The sequence below is a fragment of the Rhincodon typus genome, chromosome 38, assembly GCF_021869965.1.
Source record: "Rhincodon typus isolate 14 chromosome 38, sRhiTyp1.1, whole genome shotgun sequence".
NCBI lineage: Eukaryota > Metazoa > Chordata > Chondrichthyes > Orectolobiformes > Rhincodontidae > Rhincodon > Rhincodon typus.
The window spans coordinates 7774453-7795054 of NC_063369.1; the positions used below are offsets into that span (position 1 = coordinate 7774453).

Sequence of the window (20602 nt, forward strand, 5' to 3'; positions counted from 1 at the left end):
GCTGGTGGGTGGGCGGGCGGACGGTTGGGAGGGCGGGGACACTACGTTTGCGTGACGGCAGTTAGGGCCAATCAGGAGCCGGGGAATCCGCCGCAGTGGCAGTGGCGGCCAATCAAAACAGGGGGCGCCGCCAGGACGGGGAGGTGCGATTTAGCCGTCTGTGAAGTTTGTGTGACGCGCGCAGTATAAAAGCATCCGCGGGGAGCTCCTTCATTCCTGGTGGCTTCAGCTCTGTCGGTGGCTTTTCGGTTAATGTGTTAAATTCTTTCCACTTTCCCCACCCCCGTTCTTTTTTTTTCCCCTAATATTTACCGAGGGAGGAAAAAAAAAGTAATTTGGGAAGGCCAAAGTCGAATACATCCCCCAGAAGATGAAGACCAGGTTGCTGCTCTGCTTGTTGGTTGCCTTGGCAGCTGCAGACCCCACCGTTTATTTTAAGGAGGAATTTTCTGATGGAGGTGAGTTTGAGGAGGAAGGTGTCTTGAAGGAAGAAGGAGCAGGTCATCCTTTGCTGTAAACCTTCCCCCCAAAAATGTTTCTTTCTGATATCGACGGAGTATAAAATGTGTGTGGATGAGACTGAATCTGCAACTCATTATTACCCAGAATTTCTGGATCAATCCAGATTCGATTTGGGGGAAAGAGGGTTGGGGTACATATATTAGGGAAGTGTTTTTTTTCCCTCTTCTAAACCTCTTTTTAAAAAGGAAATAATTTCCTGGTGTAACAATTTTTTTTTGAACAGGGAAATGGAGGAGGTAAGTAAACTTTTTTGTTTGTTTCACTTTTTTTTCTTCTTTTCAAAAATAGAATTTTTGAAAATTTAAGGTTTTGTTTTGCTTTTTGATATTTTGGTGTATGGGATGATGAACTTCTGCCCTCTTCCCACCCCATTTTCTCCAAAAAATACTTTTTTTTTATTGTTCTATTAGGCCTCTTGAAATTTATTTTAAATATTTAGTCTTTTAAAAGCATCACTTTTTCTATGCAGAGCTATAAATTTAAAATCCTCACTTTTTGTATAATCTTGTTTAAAACCTCAATATTTTGGGACTCTTGATCTAACGGTAAGTATGTCTTCATATATCTATTTAACTAAAACTTTTAATGGAGCTAAACATTTTTCCTTTTCCAAACGTTGTGCAAAAAATTGAATTTTTCCCTTGTTTAGAAACCAACTTCCTTGTGGGGAATGTTTGTTTGGAATGTACTAGCTTTTATGACCTCTAACCAGTTTTGCTGGTGTGCAGGTTTGCCAAAAGGACTTATGAATGCTGTAAGATATTTCATTTTTTTTGTCTTTTTTGATCTGTATTTTACATCAATTACAATTATTTAATCCTAGTTTGTTTGGCTGTGTGCCATTTGCAAATTGTTAAATTGCAAGTTATCACGTGACTGGGTAAGTATAGGTGGCAGATCTTTCAAAATTCTGCAGACCCTGCAAGTTAACAATGGAGTAAGGTAAAGTAAATCTGCTTGTTACCCTTTATAGGCTGTATATTCTAGTCTGTTTTTTAGATCAACATAGAAGCTATTGTGACTCTTTCTTGATGTCCTAGATTTTCTGTAGGTACCATGCTGAGACAGATCTAAGCTCTACTGTGAATGATGGCAATTTGATCAGGAGGACAAGGAAAGCTGGTCAGAAACTGGATAGTGGCCACTATATTCTGCACCTCCTGTAAAGTAGTTCCTATTTGGAAAGTTACCCCTTTGCAACCTCCACCCACTTTCTCCTGTCCAAAAGCCTGAAGACACGTAATATTTAATGTTGCACAAGCTAGTTCCAAAGTTGTGAAATACAGAATGGCTATGGGACTTCCACAGCAAAATAGGCAATAGATTTCATTGTTGAAATGAGGAAAGATCTTGTTGAATTTTTAAGATTTTTAGCTTTTGGTGAGCTTTGCTGGCAATTTGTGTGTAATCTACAACCCTGTTTTTGGAATGTTGTGTAGTTGGTGCTATTGCTGCCTCCCTTGTTTTGAAAGGAAGTAGTGCAGCATTGGTATCAAGTGACAGTGGGAGAATAGGGTTCTATCTCCATTCACTGCTAACAACCACATGTACTTTTAAATCACCTTTTAATTGTCATGAAAAAGTTAGGGCACCTCACAGAGCTAAAGATAGTAGAGGGTCACCAGACCCGACATGTTAACTTTTTTTTTCCCTTCACAGATGCTGCCAGACCTGCTGAGCTTTTCCAGCAATTCCTGTTTTTGTTAAAAATAGTAGAGTTGGGGCAAATTAGCATATTCTTGGCAGAGAAGTGATTTAGAGGCAACTTAAAGGAGGAAGACAGGTGAGGAAAAATGCGGTGCTTGAGGCTAAAGCACGCTCCTCGAGATTAGTTCGAAAGCGACACAGATGTGATCCATCATTTGTAGTAATGGTACCTCCAGAAGAAGTAAATGGGAGGTGGAAAGTGGGGACTTAAGTAGAGAACACATTATTGTCTGGAGTGAATGCATAGAATGTGAAACCAAAGATCTCAATTGTTAATATACTGTAAAACATCTGGTCATGATCAATCTGTTATTTCCCATTCATTAAGTAACCGTTGAATTGAGTTTTAATGAATGTAGGGGAGTTCATGACTTTTCCTAAGATTTTTGAGGGCAGTCTGAGCAAATCCCTACTCGGTAATAAGGAAGTGCTGTTTAGATGGATTTAAAAACTACCTTGCCTTAGGTAAGAAATTCTCTGAATTCCTGTAAGCTGCTATTTGTTTTGTGCTCTACATTGCCGAATTAATAGGAAATCAACTTCCCAATCTTGAACAATACTTGTGCCATCTCAAAATAGTGAAACTATCCTAGTGCTGGAGCCAGCTCTCTTGTCAGGAAGAATGAGCAACTGTTGCATGTCTTGGTAGGAACATCCTTACTCGAATGTTGTAAGCATTAATTGTTACATATGGGCAAATGTTGCTGAAGCACCAGTGTAAGGCCAGAACAAATGCCAAGACTACTACTTCCAATGAGAGATTTGATTGCTATCTAATGGATTGGGCAGTGTAAATTAGCTCAAAGTGAATGCTGCAGTTTACAATGATTGTGTAGTGGATGCCAGCTTGAGTGAATACATGGTTTCCGTGTCAGTTGCAGCAAGCTATTTTCTTCTACTGCAGCAATTTTTGTTCTTGTTTGCTATATTTCCAGGACTGATTAACAGGCAGGCTATGGTGCGTAGCCATACAATGATGGGTTTTGCAGCTGACCAGTTGGGCTTAACCTCCTGTATTTTGATGTGCTATGCTGTCTTTTGTTTTTTTTTTCCATGTAAGTTGTAGTCTGGAATAGTAGAGGCTTCAATTTCATTCCACCACGTGGCTGACTAAGAACTTCTCACATTCTACCACTTGCCATGCGTTGGAAGGATTTGAGTGGTTGATCAACCTGTTTCTCAACAGTCGTTTCCTGGAGTGGGACTTCAACCCAGACCTTCTGGTTCAGAGACAGGGATGCTTATTCACTTTGCCACAAGAGCATCATCACAGCAGATACAAGTGTTTAAGTTTTAAAAAGCTCTTCAACCATCATTCTCGGGTGTGCTTTCCTTTAGAAGCTAGAGTAATTTACTGGAAACATAACACAAAAGCAGAGCATGCCAGAGAAGTCTCGGCAGTTCAGGCAACCCCTGGGAGAGAAACAGTTAATGTTTCAAGTAAAAACCGAAAGAACTGTGGGTGCTGTCAATCAAGAACAAAAACAAAGTTGCTGGCAAAGAGCACAGCAGATCTGACAGCATCTGTGAAGGAAAAAGTTAACATTTTGGGTCCGGTGACCCTTCCTCAGAACTGTGTGTAATGTTTCAGGTAGATGACTTTCCATGCAGGTCTGAAGACCAAAAGTATTTAATTCTTTCCACGGAACAGATCTGTCTTCTGTTTCCAGCATTTCCTTTTTTAACCTAAACCATCATCTGCTTTAAAACTTCTTAATCTCTAATTTTGTTTCTGCCCCACATACACACAATGGCTTGTACAGAAATGTTTCACCTGTACAGGTAGGTGACTTGTAAACCCAGTTTTTACCTGGAACAGGCAATCTGGTTTTGAATGCAGAACAGCATCTCTTTTTAACATCTAATCTGAAAGAGCAGTGTAAATTAGCTTAAAATGAATGCTGCAGTTTACAATGATTGTGTAGTGGATGCCAGCTTGAGTGAATACATGGTTTCCATGTCAGTCCTCGAACTCCTCCTGTGGGGGATAGTCCAGAGGCGGATGCTAGTGAACCAAGCTTGGCTGAGTTGTTCCATAATAGTCCTAATCATCGAGCTGCCCCTTTTTTTAAAGGATTAGAATCCCTCAGTCTTCTCCTTCTAATTTGGAGACTTGTCTGCTTTTTACAAATAAGCTGAAATTGTAATCTCTTCCAATTAAGCTTAGGCCAAGTTTATATCAGTAGTGGATTATATAACAAGATCTTGCTTTGCATGGAGCTTTTGAAGTGTTGCCAGTTTAAAGTAGTCACTTGCTGTGTGTACTAGTTCTCGTGCATTACCAGCACTCCAAGGGATCCCATCTGCTTTAATCTCCTAGCAAAGGATTTGGATCAGCATAACAAAACATGATGCTATATGTATTACCCCTTGATTCTTTAAATCATTGTGCTTTCAATTGGATCTCTTGCTGGAAGAGCAGGTACCTAGAATAGAAGTGGTCTGAAGAGAATGTTTGTTTGAAACTACTAGCTGGCTTTCAAGTAATGGAAATTCTGCATTTGAAGCTGCACAAACAAGCACTGAGCTACTTCACCAGTCTGATTTACAGGGCATTGTCCTGAAAGGATAGCTGCTTGTCTCTCCCTAGATCATAAAATCCCTTTGGTGCTGAAAGAGGCCATTCGGCCCATCGTGTTTGCATGGACCCTCTGAAGAGCATCCCATCCAGACCCACTCTCTACCCTACACTTTCCATGGCTAACCCACCCTTCCCAGGCTATTTAGCATGGCTAATCCATCCAAGTCTTGTGTTTTTTTTTTTTGTTTGGACTGTGGGAGGAAACTGGAGCCCTCAGAAGAAACCCACGCAGACACCGCGAACATGCCAAACTCCAGACAGTTGTCCAAGGCTGGAATTGAACTTGGGTCCCTAGTGTTGTGAAGCAGTGGTTCTGCCACTGTGCTTCCTGATGCTTAGTATTTCCTGTACTTTCTGATTTCTCGTAATTTGCTTTGAAGGAATTCATTGGTCCATATTCCATAAGAGTGGGTAACATACAGCTGCACCTTTTATCTGATTAACTGGGTCAGTGACACTTGCCAGAAGTTGCAATTTCACTTGTAGAAAGACGTTTTGTTAATATACTAAATCGTGCTTGTCCATCTTGTTATATTTCTAACATCTGTCTTTGGAACTAAAAAAGCTTTTAAGTAGAAAATTTAAAAACATAACTTTCTCTCCTCTTACCATGACCATCCCAACCGCTTTCCTCGTGGCTTCCAGCTTGTCCTACCTCTGCCCTGTGGATGTTGTGCAGTTCCCTGGGTACCAGTAACTGTCCTTTCTCCATTCAGCCAATCATTACTGAGTAATGCAACCTCCCTCTTCACCCGAAAGAAGAAAAGCTAAGTTTGCTCCTTTTTTTTGTTTGTTTTTTTTTTGGCAAGTGATCCACACTGCCTTTTTCAGAATAAGTTGCTGATTAATTGCCATGAGATTTCAGGCAGATATGTCTCTGGAGCTCAAGGACATAAGCCCCATGGTAATTCATTAATATCCAGGCTGTATTCAGCATCAAGCCTTGGATCGTTCTTGACCACATTGGTCAAGTATTTTTGGATAAACTTGTTACAAAAACCTGGGATCTCTTGACTGTTTTAAAATTCAATCCACAATCAGCTGACTATTCTAACATTTCAAGCGAGTTGGGGTTTTGCAGTCCAAGTGATCCACACTTTATTTCATTAATCAGACTACACAAGTCTTGTATGTGATATCTTTTCTGATCTAGTCCCCCTGTTGGTGCTCACTTGCATTTTTTTACAGGAATAATTTAGATGTAAAGTTAAAGCTATCTATGTTGATATTGGTGTCAAGTGCCTCTTTCCGCTTCGCCAGCTTTCAGTCGGCATGACTTAACTGAGCTGTGTATGTAATGGAAAAAACTTATTGAGCTGCCACCTAGAGGCCTGACAGAATGGTGACAATGGGTACTAGATTCATTCTGCATTTTTTTTTTAAACTTTACTCTAAGATTTTCTGAAATTCTTGGTGAAGCAATTTTTCTGTGATCTTTGAGTTTATTGTTTACACCTTACATTGTAGCACTTTTTTATGCAATAGATGCCTGGACACAGCGATGGGTTGAGTCAAAGCACAAATCTGACTATGGAAAGTTCAAGCTGACTTCTGGCAAATTTTACGGTGACTCCGAGAAAGACAAAGGTAGGGAAATTTCTTTGCCACCATCTATCAGGATTCAGACCAATGTATTGCTTTCTCTGACTTTAGTTCCAGTTGTAGTTAGAACAGAGGCCTTTATATATTATTGCTGCTCCATCTAATCTCTTCCAAGGCAAGCCTAATTATTTCTGGCATCAGACTGTAGCCACATGGCTAAGATTAGATTAGCCAAAATGACCTATTGGCCCTTCACATTCTTGATGGTGTTTTTTAAAAAACACCAAAGGGAGATAAATGTTTCCATACTACTTCCATTCACAACATCACAAAATAGATCCAATCCAACCCTACCTTGTATTTGATTGGCCTGACTTCTGTCTAGTATCGGTGTTGAATTGACCCTCTCATAATGATGCAGAGAAAGTTAAGAGAATGGTTTAGTTGTTTTGTGTGGGGAGAAGAAAATGACTAAATCAGGGGAAGGGGAATTCTACATTTAAATGTTAAGGTGGCATATATTTCAAAGCAGTATGGGTTTTTTATTTTGATTGCTCTATGGGGTGCATTTTATTGCTGGCAAGACAAGTATTTGTTGTCCATCCTGAATTGCCCTTGAACTGAGTTGCTTGACAGTGGCACTTAGTGGATCTGCTGTTGCATGTAGACAGACCAGGTAAGGACAAAGGTTTTTCTCCTAAGTTAAGTGATTTCAGATCAATTTTACTACAATCGACAAAGGATTCATGGTCACTGATTTTGATAAGGAATTTTCAATTCTATTTGAGGTTAAATTCCTCTAGCTGCTGCAGTGGGACTTGAATCTATTTCCCATGACCATTTAGCTGGCTTTGGCACTTCTAGTTCAGTGACATTACTGCTATGCCACCATATCAAGTAGTGAAGATAACACCCCTCTTCAAGAAGGAAGGTAGGCAGAATTTGGGGAAAAGATAAGCCAGTTATAACGTCTAGTGGGGAAGTTGTTAGTATTGGTCACTAAGTAAGTTATAGCTGGGCACTTAAGAAAACTGAAAGGTATTCTGGGAGAGTAAGCATGGTTTTATGAAATGGAAATCATCATAAACCAATTTTGAGTTCTGTTTAAAGCAATGTGGGTAAAGGAGAGACCTTGGATTTCCAGAAGATGTTTGACAAACAGTCAGTTAAATGATTGTGTAACGTAGAAGTACATGGTATGTGCATAATATACTAGCATGGATAGAAGAGTCACTCTCTGGTAGAGTACACATCAACAACAGGCCTTTTTTTCCTGATTTGGCAGGACTTGACAAATGGAATCACTCTGGGGTCTGTACGGTGGTCTTGGGTTTTATAATTTGTATCAATAACTTGAGTGAGGGAAGTGAAGGCATGGCAGCTGTATTTGCAGATGAGACCAACATGAGTAAGAGTATTTTGTGAAAATAGTTTGTCAGCCCTATTGTTGGATAGGTTGAATGGGCAAAAGTCTGGCAGATGGAGGAGAATAATGTGGGGGGGAAAAATGTGAAGTTCTTCACTTTTTTGGCAGGATAAAAGCAAGACCAAAAATGGAGAATGGTTGCACAGTGCAAAGTTCAGAAAGATTCGTTTAGTGCACAAGTCACAAAGTTAATATACTAGTACAACAAGTAATCAGAAGGCTAATGGATACACTTTTGAGAAATTGAATATCAAAGATGTTGAGCTTCAAGTTATACAGGTTATTAGTAATATCTCATACTGTATGCAGTTTTCCTTTTGATCAGTGCATTGGAGGTGGTTCAGAGAATATCTACTGGTATGAGTAGATTGTCTTATGAGGAAAGTTGGTCAGACTGTTCTGTTCCTCAGAATGAGAGGTGACTTGGTTTAAAGAATTCAAGATTTTGAATGGCCTTGATAAGGTGGATGTGGAAAGATTTTTTTTGAGTGAGTCTAGTACTAAGGGGTACAGTTTAAAAAAAATTGTGGGTCACCTTTTATAGGGCAGGAATGAGGAGTGGAATTTGAGGGTTGACTTTTGGACCTCTGTGATGGAAGGCAATGGAACTGGTGTCCTTGAATATTTTTTTGGTGGGGGTAGATAAATTCTCCTGGGGCAAGGAGATCTAAAATTGAGTAGATAGGAATATTAAAACTTGGAACATAAACAGATCAACTGAATCTCTTCAAATGGTGAAAGAAGCCTGAGAGGCTAGATTCTGTACCGATGTCCCTCTGAAAAGATTAAGATGGGCTGTAATAATCTTGTAGCTTTGATATCTTAACTATTGCCTTCCAGTGTGCTCTGGAGTGGTGCCCATAATAAGTTACAATATTGTCTTGCCTGCGAATGCTGGCATAAATCTCCAGTCTAAATGGTTTCCAATGGATTCCCATGTCAACAAGCTGCAAGTAAAATCCAGATTATGGAGGTTTTGCTGTTGCAGTTTCTACTGAACCTGTCTTGCATCCTTTCCTTCCCTTTTTTTTTGTTAAATCACTTCTTCCCTCTGAAAGATTCTGCCTCTGTTGTTCAATTTTCAACTCAAAAGCAAGATAATCTGAGCTGAAATCCTGGTTCAAAAACTACTCCACTGACTAGCTGAGCCAGAAGTAGAGTTCATGTAGAGTGAGATACCCTATTTGTGGGTTTTGGTCACCTTAGGCATTCAAAAAGAGTGCCTCCTCCCAAGAGGCTGAGAATTGTTGCTTCATGGAGTTTTTATCAGCTGAATACTAGGCAGCTTCTACTTTACTTGATCTTGTGACATCAGTGCTATGATGCATAGCAAGTCAATAGTGGATTCAGACCACCTGTAGTAAACTTCTGGGGAATGTTGAATGTCAACTTGAAATTTAAGCTGGTTGCTGTAATCAAAAGCTAATGTTTGTGCATTGAAACTTGGAGAATTGGCCATACTTCTGGGGTTATGAATGCTTTGCTCTTATGGTGAAGATTTCTCAAATGCGTATAATAATTGCATAATGAAAATCTTTGTAAACCATTGGGGATGCTTCATGGTAAATATAGGGCTCCAAATTTTGTCTCTGGCCAGTGATCTGAGCATGTGAATTTAAATCCCACTATAGCAAATGGTGAAATTTAAATTCCATATAACTATGGAAAAGAAGCTAATCTAATGTTGACCACTTAATTGGCTTATAAAGGAAATTTGCCATTCTTGCCCAATCTAGCCTATATGTGACTAGTCTCAGCAATATGGTTGACTGAACTGCCCTGAGTCACTGGAGATAAGCAATAAGTGCTGACATTGCCAGTTGATTTTTTTTTTTTAAACTGATGGGATGTGGGTATTACTGGCTCGGCCAGCATTTATTTCATCTCTATCTGCCAAAGGGCAGTTGAGTCAACCATATTGCTGTGGGCCTAGACCAGACCAGGTAAGGACACTAGTGAACCAGTTGGGTTTTTCCAACAACTGGCACTAGTTTCATGGTCGTCATTATACTCTAGTTCCAGATGTTTTTTAAAAATTAAATCCACATTCCTCCATCTGCTATGGCAGGGTTTGAACTGAAGCCCCCAGAACATTACTGGGGTCTCAGCATTATCCTTAGGCTATTAGTCCAAATAAATTTCTAAAAAGGTGTTCATCGTCTTGTGTCTGTATTGGAATTCTATGCAACTGGTATTTATTTCCTGGTCACTGGGTGGTTTTAAATTTTTGTTTACAGAACTTGTGATAACTATCTGATTTTATTTAACCTCTGTGCTCACTTACCTTCTGTTCTGCAATTCTAGGGCTCCAGACAAGTGAGGATGCCAGATTCTATGCAATGTCTGCCAAGTTTGAACCCTTCAGTAATGAAGGGAAGACTCTTGTTGTGCAATTCACAGTGAAACACGAGCAAACCATTGACTGTGGTGGTGGGTATGTGAAGATCTTTCCATCAACTCTTGATCAGACTGATATGCATGGAGACTCCAACTACAATATTATGTTCGGTAATTTTTTTTCTCATTACTACAGTTTCCCTCTCCTCAGTATTTTAAAGTCCTCCTGAGGTAGATTGGTTCGCAACATTAAAACACATAGGACTCTCTTGGCATGGATTAAGTATTTGCCTAATGGGCAGAAAACAGCATGTACAGACAAGTTGTTTTCAAATTGGACATCTGACTTGTGGTGTTACAAGGTTCTGTGCTTGGAGTGAGTATCTCAGCTCTGGGGATCCACTGTGATATTTTCTCCAAAGCTAACATCAGTAAGATGAAAAAGTGACCATTTTTTACCAACATTATGCATGCACATATGCATTATAAAACAAACTCAATTTTATTCACATTTTTAGAAACTTGGTGTACAATTTTTTTACACATTAGGTTTTTAATTCTTTAATTTTAATTCTAAACTTGCTACAACTGCATGTGCAAGAGTGTCAGCAAACACAGCAATGTTTTGAAACTTGTGATGACTATACTAGGTGAGAATATGTTGTGAGAAAATGCACAGTGGCTTCAAGAGAATTTACGCAGACTTGATGACTGCATACAATGCAGGAAAAATGAGAATACTTTCTCTGGTAAGAGATGTGTGGAGAACTTTTTAAATTGAAGGAAATTAGAAATTGTGAATGTATGAAGAGATCTGGATTTCCTCATCAATAGGACACTGAAGGCTAGCAGGCACATACAGCAAGCAATTGGGAAGGCTAATAGTATATTAGCTTTACTCAAATCCTGAGGTATAGAAGTAGTGAACTCTCTGATTATAAAGAAACATAGTTGGATCGTACCTGGCATACTGTGCTGTTTTAGTCTTCTGAGATTGAAGAAGGATGCTGTTACTATACAGGGGAACGCAGGGGGACTTGTTCCCTGGATAGCAGGATAGTCCAAAAAGATTTGGCCAATTGATCTCTCATTCTCCAGAATGAAAGGTGTCTCATTAGAAACTGTGAAATACTTCAAGGGACAGCTGCAAGTAAGATTTCTTTCCCCTGGTTTGGGAGTTCAGAACCAGGGAATATACAATTCCAAAATAAGGAGAAAGCACTTGGGACTAAGTTCATGGGAGGAGGAAGCATTCTCAGTTCCAAAGATTCACAATCCTATCTTCCCAAAAAGACTTGGGAACCCCATTCATTGAGTATATTTAAGTTGGAGAATGACATTTGTAAAAAGCCATAACATTAAGGGATATGGAGATAGTGAGGGCAAAGGGATTCTAGTGAATGATCAACCCATGATCATATTGAATGGTGGAGCAGACTCCATGTAATGAATGGCCTACTCTTGTTCCTGGAAGGATGATTAGTATTACATTGTGCATCATGTTTATAATTATTGCTTGGGCATGTACTAAATAAACAAGATTCCAGTTTAGCTTTAACTGGGACTGAATAATTTAACTTGCTACCATGTTTCTTTGGGTTTTTATTTGATTCCTAATTTGACATGCCACAATTCCTACACTAAGGAAGTGGTCATGTAATTCTGTTTGCTAGAATGTTGTAGGATGTTCAATAGTGAGTCAGATTAACAGTGGTGGTGTTCTCATAATTTCAGGTCCTGACATTTGTGGTCCTGGAACAAAGAAAGTCCATGTGATTTTCAGTTACAAAGGGAAGAATCACTTGATTTCCAAGGATATTCGTTGCAAAGTGAGTAACAGCTTTGCCACCTTGTCTGGGAGGGGTACCAGCAGTTTTGACTAAACCATGACAAATGCTAAATGTACAACATCTACATCTGAGTGGGCAACAAACTTGAGTTAATAATGAGGTGATGGTGCCTTGATAGAACTGAAGAAAGATGAGATTTTTTTCACTTGCATTTTAGTATCCAGACTTTTCTTATCGGATCATTAGTGTGATAAATGGTATGTAAGAACCACTCCTACACAAGTCTATGCTTTTTTTCCACCTTGAGTAATGACAAAAAATATGCTTCTTGCATGGATCTGTCTTCAAGTCAATAGGTTGTGTAGGACTGTGATTGGATACTATTTCTGACAGACCTTTTGTAATTGAAGTAGACTATCGCTGTGGGGTTCCTTGCAACCAAAATACTTGGTTTGAACACTTTGCTGTATTGGACAAAAAAATAAATTGCGTAGGAAGAGGCCACAACAGCAACCATGAAGTAAAGGTTAATTATGATGTGTTGGATCTTTGGTTTACACTCCAATCTGGTAATGGTGTCACTACCCAAAAAGATTATGTTCAGGCTGCAGTGATGCAGCCTAGTAATGCTGCATTCTTTCCTTAACTGGGGGATGTAAGAGTGGGGTTGACCATCAGGGCTTCTGCTTTGCCATTGACCAAAATTTATGGCTGATCTGTTGTGGTCTAAATTCCATTTGTCTAATCTCATAATATTTTGATTTGCATTTAAAATGTATCATAACTCCTTTTTTGGCAATCCAGTTTTAACTATTGACCAGTTTAGTTAAAAAGGATTTCAGCCCTTTTTTTATTTTAACTAGGATGATGAATTTACACATCTCTACACCCTAATTGTCCGACCAGACAATACATATGAGGTGAAAATTGACAACCAAAAGGTTGAATCTGGTAGCTTGGAAGAAGACTGGGACTTCCTTCCACCCAAGAAAATTAAAGATCCAGAAGCAAAGAAACCAGAAGACTGGGATGAACGTGAAAAGATCGATGATCCAGACGACAAGAAACCTGATGTGAGTAAAGGCTTTCGGAAATTGTAATGCTGTAAAAGTTTAACTCTGTGCTATCTCCTTGCCCAACTGCATTCCTGATTACTTTCTTCCAGGACTGGGACAAACCTGAGCACATTCCTGACCCTGATGCCAAGAAACCTGAAGACTGGGATGATGAGATGGATGGTGAATGGGAGCCACCTATGATTCAGAACAGTGAATATAAGGTAATGGATAATCAAATCCAAAATGTCGTTAATATGCCCAATTCCTTTGCATTATGTTACCATAAGTCACGCTTGGGAATCTGTTGCATGTTGTAATAATTTATTTAGGTAATGGAGGTGAATATTATTTTGAAAAGTCATATTCTCTGCACATGACAAGGAATCTTTCCTACCATCAATATATGTTGGAAAGAGTTGTCTGTTGATTCTCAACCTGTGCTGTTTCCTTAGCTGTTTAGTTTTCGACTCCAATTTGGAGCTTATGGCTCGTAGGCAGGGGCATTACCCACTGAGACCTCCCTTCATTAGAACAATAGAGCCAATTTCACCAACCCCATGGATGGAAACTGGCAAAAGTAAATCAGGGCCTTGTACACTAACAATCTTCCTTTTGTATTGTTGGATGCTTCACAAATCTGAGCTTGACGAAGCATTAATAACTCCACCCATTGGGAATTCGAAGACTTGTTTCAATTTGAGCTTTCTGGGTGTTGCTGTTCTCTATCATGTCACATGACTTGTTGTTCTAATCTTGTTGTACATTGTATGCCAGCACAACGCTTATAGTTGTCATACCCACAATTCTGTTTTCTGAAATGCTTTTGTGGTTTCACTAAGCTGCATTTACTGACTTTTTTAAAACTGACTGTATGATATTAATATCTCAATAGTACTTTCAACTCCATTCCACTGTTCCTCGACAGGACTAATTTTAGTCAACAGCAAGCAATGAATCAAATTTTGACCTTTTGCAGGTCCTGCACATTTCAAAGAGGGTCAAATCTGATTCATTTACTTGCTGTTTGACTCAAATTGTGCTTTTCACACTTCTTTTGGTACTTGCATTCTCTACCTCTTCAGGCTTAAATTTGAAAATGCAAGTAACCAAGTTAGATTCAGTCAGGCCATTAGATTGAAATTTATTAATAATGTCAAATGTATTTCTGACCTAGGGTGAATGGAAACCTCGTCAAATTGATAATCCAGACTACAAGGGCAAATGGATTCACCCTGAAATTGATAATCCTGAGTACACTCCAGATTCCAACCTTTACCTTTACAAAGATATTGGTGTGATTGGTCTGGATCTCTGGCAGGTTGGTACAATTTTGTTTTGTTTCCCTTGGCAAAACACCTGAACTTTGAGCTTAGTATTAATATTTCCTGAAGAAATCCATTGTTCTTTCAGCTTTCAAGCCATTTAACTGACTGACTGCAAAGTTGTTCATAGTGTCCTTTTGTGGCTGGAAAAACCTTGTTCTTTTATATTTTGTTTTTGAAGTTTGAGCTACAGGCATGGAAACTTGTTCTTTCGTTGGCAAGGTTTTTTAAAATTTCCATCCTGAGATGATTTTAATGAAAGTGTTAACTTAAAATTTGTCCTGCAGTGCTTCATAATAAACTCATAATTGACCCATAAGTGAGGGATTGGGATTTTTGTTCAAGATGTTATTGGTCAGGCTACAATGAATAACTGTTTTGACTCTGCACGTACTTACTTTAATGGCTTTTTACTTATTCAAATGCAATCAATTTCTGCATCATTATGGAGCCTTGGCCATGAATCTGAGATTGGTGTTCTTTTTTGTTGGAAAGGAGTAGCATGGCATATCCTTGTATGTTTTCCCAAAATGTTTTTTCATAATCAGTTTAAACAATGAGCCATAACTTGTTTAACTTCAAAAGCAGCAAATCTATTTATTGAAGTCTTCCTGTCAAATAAGGAGAAACTGTTTTTAACTTGCAGAAGGAAAGCTGAGCCAGTGTTTTAAATGTTTTCCCTTCCTCTTTCAATTTGCTTCATTTTCCCTTTGGTGGAAAGGAGCATTTTAGGGTTTAAATAAATGTCACAATTTAAATGTGCAGCTGCATCTACAAGAAGCAAATATTTTATTGTGCACGATATGCTTTGTTTCTATCCTCTTTTTGCCCCATCCCTTAATGACTTGCATAAAGCTGGTATTTTAAGTCTGTTCTTTCCAGAGGATGCCATAATCACTTTGCAGATGTCTGAGTGTTTGCTTCCAATTTTTCAGGTTAAATCTGGAACAATATTTGATAACTTCCTGATCACAGATGATGAAAAGTTTGCTGAAAAATTTGGAACAGAAACCTGGGGAGCAACTAAGGTAAGGGTGTAACATCTTCCCTGCAGGCAGATAAATCAATTGCTTCAAAAAGCTGGCTGCAGAAAACTGTATGGGAGCAGCATTATTTTCAAAATTTATTTCACTTTGAAATATGCTTCTGTCCCTTGAGCAATCATTGATATTTTTGACCTTTACCTTCTGAGACTTGTTCTCATCCAGTTGGGACTAGAATTAACACCTCTAGGTGTAATGGTTATATGGAGTTTACTTGGGTTTGTTACAACCTGCTTCTCAGTAAATGAATTTTTGACAGCTGCATCATAAATTGGCAGTGAATGTGACGGTCCTTTTTCTTTAAACCTGTAATACTGTGCAAATGAAGTCATGGTGATGCTTCCCAATATTTTCCCAGTGTGGTTCTATTTTAATGTCTCATTCTTTGTGACTTGGGATGGAAGATTATGTAGAAGAGTTGAGTGAAATTGAGGGGCCTACATGGAGGCCTTATTGGTTGAGCTGAGGGGAACACTAATTATTGATGGAAATTAGTGAAAGGGTAAGGTTTATACCAGAAAACAGTTTGTTACTCTTGCAGTGACCATTGAGGCTTGTGGCCTAGTCCATTAGGCTGTGCCTGCCAAGTTGCGGGGGAAAAAAACACACAAATTTTAAGAGCTTTGTAGCTGAGCGAAATCAGTCTGATTCGCACAACAGTCATTATTGCCCATGGAATTTGAAATCCAAAACCTCCTCTCGAGTCATGACCTACAGTTTAGGAATTCCTGAGCTGGGGATTTGGGGAAAATCTTGGCTGTCAAAGCCTTTTCAATGCACAACATCCAAGCTAACACTTGAAGAGACTCCCCTACAGAACTTGTAGAATCTCCAGTGTGGTGTGATTTGCCTTTTGAAAATAAAATATGCCATTCTTCAATGCAATCCTATGGCAGATGTACAACTCTACTTTGGAACAGGCCATTAAGCACTTTTGAGAATGTTCTGCCATTCAGCGAGTGACAAACTGGTTGTAGTGTCAACTTTACTTTCCTGCTCACTGTACTTCACTGATTTTCTTAAATCTGTAATTCCCTTTATTATGGGAATCAAGTTATCTCTTTAGATGAAATGGAATGCTTTAATATTCTGGTTTGTGTTATTGAAGTTCTAATACCTATGTTATATTTGAATCTGTACTGTTTCCCTCCCAACTCAATGACTGACTGACTGAGTCTTTAAATTGTCTTTTCAGGAGCCAGAAAAGAAAATGAAGGAGCAACAGGATGAAGAGGAGAGAAAGAAGAGGGAGGAGGAGGAAGAGAAGGAGAAGGAGGATGATGCTGAGGGGGATGAGGAAGAGGATGAGGATGAAGAGAAGGAAGAAAAAGAGGAAGAGGAAGAGGAGGAAGATGAAACAGAGACCGTTCAAAAGGATGAGTTATAAAGATTGTAATAAATGCTGAGAATGAATGGCAGTAGGGCAACGTGCAGAAAAGTTACACAAAGCAATTGGGACCCCTTATTGGAATGTTTTTTGTTTATGAACAAATTAGAAAAGAGTCAGGTTTTTAGGGTTGGGGCAGTAGGTGAACATGAGAATATATCCACTGAGGAAGGGACTACTGAAATTTCTAAACCTTTCTTATCAAAAATTTGGTAACTAGAGGTCAGCTTCATAATGGTGGGTAGGGAAGGATCAAACCTGAGTGGAACTTGTGCTGCTGTGTTTTGCATCTTGAACATGCCACATTTAATGATTCTAGAAATCAGCTGAGCACTTTTTTATGCTGTTTTTCAACTGAGGTGTTAACTTTTTAAACTTTAAATTTGGTCAACCCCTCAGTTTAAAATTTGGTAGAAGCCCATATCTATTTGCTTGCTGCCAATAATTTCCAAGTTTGGGTTCCAATGCTGTTAGGTTAGCTTGTTTTGTGTCTTTGTCTAGGTAAACATGATACACTGAACAGTGTACTTGAGCATGTTTGAGATTCTACAGTTGATGCCAGTTAACTTCCAGGCTGTACTGCTTTTATAAGGTCTCTTTTTTGGTTTTTGAGAACCACTCAGTTCCCAAGTGTAACTAAAATCTGGTGATGGGAATTAACATTGGGGATGATCTGATTTAAATTGACCAATTTCACTTCACATCCATTTGGGGGGGTGCCCTGTTTAACAGGCTTCAACTGTAAGTGTAATTGTATAGCTGCCTTTTTCCATTCAGAACAATTGGGTCAAGCAGGACTGCACTGGTTATATAAATGGACGTTTATCGGCTCTTTCCAAATCCAGGGTCAACTTTGCCTTTGTATTTTGCATTCTTTATATGGGGGTTTCAAGAAAAGGAGGGGGAAAGATTTCTTCATTTCCAACAACATTCAAAAGGAGACTTAAATTCTGTACAGACCAAGTCTAAAGTTGTCATTTTAATCTGTTATTTAAATGTTGTAAATTGGTGATTTAATCGATGACTGTTTGGGGAAAACTTGTTCTGTGTGCAATACAGAAGTATGTTTGATCACATTTCTACAATAAATACCAATGGAAGTGAAATAATTGCTTGTTTTCCTTTACAGTTTGGAATAGTTCTTAATCCTTTGAATTTCATGGACTTTTGGTATTGGGGGTGATAAAGCATGGATTCATTGGTTAATAAAGCTGGAATTGGATAAGCCACTTGGGTTGCCAGGCTGTAGCCAGTGAGATTAATGCAAGAATCAGTGTTGGACTTTAGCTAATTGTAATATCAATAAATATAAAGGGTCAGAGGATAATCCTAACCAAGACTGTTATACGTGGAAAATTAAATTTTGAGGAAGAGACAAACTGCAAAGGGCTAAAGACCTCAAATGGGCAAGGGTATGGCAGATGTTAATTATGACAAGTTATCCAGTTTGGATTTGGGCATAAAGAATTCTTAAAGGGTCAAGACCCTGAAAGTTTGCTGTTCAGAGGGACCTGGGTACCATTTTATTCATCACAAATAGCATGCACGTAGAACAAATTGACCTTTTTATTACAAAAAGCCTGTTGCTGAGGCTGAATGGTCTAGTCCTGCTATAATGCTTTCCAACTGCTGTGTTCTTGAGTACAGAATAAGGTAATTGAACTCCATGAAGAGCTCTTTGTCAGATGGCTATTCTTTCCATGTTGGTTGTTTTCTGTCATCATTCTATTAGATATCCCTGTGAGTAACCAATTTCCACACTTTCTCAGCTGACCTCTTAACTCATTAAAACAGAATTTTGCAGCAGAGAATGAATTTGTCTATCACCTCTTAATAGATAATTAACCCCCTCAGTCCCATTTCTATTTTGGATAAATATTGAAAATTTTACTTCCCTAATAAGAGCCACTAGATTCTGCTTCCACTTGCTGGTTGGGCATTTCCCGTGTCATTAATTTTTTTAAAATTTAAAAGCAAGCTCCTAATCCTTACTTCTAAATTTATATCCCCTAGTTATGTACTAGACTTGCACTTTGTTTGCTTTTCAAACTACAGAAAATGCATGAACTTCACACATTTGGAATGAAGAGTGTAATTACTGGAAGTAGACTTCTTGTACAAGACTTCAGACTGCACAAATAGCAGTCATTTGTTCCAAAAAACCATGAGCCTGGAGAATGCTGTTTAAATTTTTGTTTTCAAAGAAACGCCCTATAGACAGGTGCTGGAGCATGGCTGCAGTGTTGTCGATCCCAGTTCAAGCCCTCTATCTAAAGCAGACCTTCTCCTGTACATGCTGGAAATGATTGCTTTTGATCAGCTATGTCACATTTCAGTACTTGTCTATCACTCAACTTGGTTTAAAAGGTAATTCTTATTTTGACAATCTTTCCTGAAGACTCTCTCTCATTTGAGTTCACAATATTACAGGGGTCTCAAAGGTGAGAGTTGGACTCTCAAGTAGGTTTGTAAGTTGGAGTTTAGGTTAAGTGCTATGGCAGACTGTCCCCTTACTCTTGTCCTTCTAGCCTCTTCCCTCCCACCACATTCTTGACAGATGGGCTGAAACAGCTTTGAAGCTTCAAAATGGAGCCATAGTGGGAATGAATTTGGGAAGCATTTTCTAACACTTCTGCAGCTTGCATTCAGATAACACTGTCCTGTTCAATAATCCAAAGAAAATTTTACCGAAAGTCCCTGATTTGAAGTCTTCAATGCTTAAGGTCAGAAGTCACACACCACCAAGTTATAATCCAACAGGTTTATTTGAAATCACAAGCTTTTGGAGTGCTGCTCCTTCATCAGGTGATGGCATTTTGAAAGTTTGTTACTTCAGATAAACCTGGTGTCATGTGACTCCAGCCATGTTTCAATGAGTGGCACTCATCAGAGCTATTAACCTGACTTTCCATTTTTTTTAAAAAAGATGCAGTGGAGTGCTTTAAGCTGCTTAGAATGTGCTGAGGTGGTGGTAGTACAGTGCATTTTTTTTCATAATTCCAGCCTTAAAGCTGCCATCATGGAGACATATCCTAGATATTTTCTAATCAGTCTGTTCAGAGATATTACATCTGGAACAGGTGGGACTTGAACTGGCCTGCCAACCTACCAGTAGGAACTCTGATACAAGATATGTTCAGTGACACACTTATTAATAAAATTTAAATTCTGCCAGCTGCCTTGGTTGTTGTCTTGATTTTTATTTTCAAAAAAATCAACATTTTTGAACCAATATATCCCTGCAGATACAGAAACAGGAGTTGGTGTTTTTGGGTCTGGTGAACCTTTTCCCTGCCCCTGCAAGCCTAGCCTGGGCTTCTGGATGATTGTTTGTGACATTAGTACTCTGCTACTGCCTATCCTCAATAGAAATACAAGTTTCTTATTTCCATTATGGTTTACACATTGAAACGTAATTGCACAGGTGTAAAGCATTGAGAGAAATAGGCGCCTGAGTGTGGGTTGGCACATCTCCCTCTGACTTTAGTGGGAAGGCCGCACACCACGCGGGATGGCCCGGTCGCTATGGCAATGACGTTACGCCGGCGTGGCGTTTGCGTAAAGATGGCGGCGGCGGCTTGAAGCACTGGGGCCCTGGTGGAATCTTCCAGCAAACTGCAGGCGGCGGAGGAGCGGGATTACTTTACTTTTTATCGCCTTTATTTTTACCCACCCGGCGGCGGTTTCACTCCCCTTCCACCTCCCCAGGGAGGGGGGAGGTAAGGGGGAAGGAGACCGTCACCATGTTCATCACCGTGAAAACGCTGCAGCAGCAAACGTTCAGAATCGAGATCGACCCCGAGCAGACGGTGAGGGAGGGAAGGAGGGACAGTACTGTACTCACTTAACCCCCCCAAAACCCCGGGCAGACGGTGAGGGAGGGAAGG

At 39.3% G+C, this 20602-nt stretch overlaps 2 protein-coding genes across 3 annotated transcripts in view; both read left to right on the plus strand.

Annotated features, from left to right (window-relative positions):
- The first annotated feature begins 169 nt into the window (after positions 1-169).
- Positions 170-17821, plus strand: LOC109913938 (calreticulin). Its single transcript, XM_020513501.2, has 9 exons — positions 170-458; positions 6296-6397; positions 10083-10286; positions 11850-11944; positions 12769-12978; positions 13071-13184; positions 14138-14281; positions 15221-15313; positions 16524-17821. Exons 1-9 carry the CDS (start codon positions 371-373, stop codon positions 16713-16715), a joined length of 1242 nt encoding a protein of 413 aa, XP_020369090.1. The 5' UTR covers positions 170-370; the 3' UTR covers positions 16716-17821.
- A 2452-nt stretch (positions 17822-20273) lies between these two features.
- Positions 20274-20602, plus strand: part of LOC109913939 (UV excision repair protein RAD23 homolog A) — a 22669-nt gene continuing 22340 nt past the window's right edge. For both annotated transcript variants that reach the window (XM_048617999.1, XM_020513502.2), the window contains exon 1: positions 20274-20524. In XM_048617999.1, coding sequence (XP_048473956.1) covers positions 20459-20524 — 66 coding nt within the window. In that variant the 5' untranslated portion in view covers positions 20274-20458. The remainder of the gene's footprint in view (positions 20525-20602) is intronic.

What these genes read in the sequence shown, in the direction of transcription:
- LOC109913938 (XM_020513501.2), top strand. Translation starts at nt 371, where the DNA reads ATGAAGACCAGGTTGCTGCTCTGCTTGTTGGTTGCCTTGGCAGCTGCA. An exon ending in CCAAGGATATTCGTTGCAAA is followed by an intron (nt 11,945 to 12,768) that starts GTGAGTAACAGC and finishes TATTTTAACTAG; the next exon opens with GATGATGAATTTACACATCT. An exon ending in TTCAGAACAGTGAATATAAG is followed by an intron (nt 13,185 to 14,137) that starts GTAATGGATAAT and finishes TTTCTGACCTAG; the next exon opens with GGTGAATGGAAACCTCGTCA.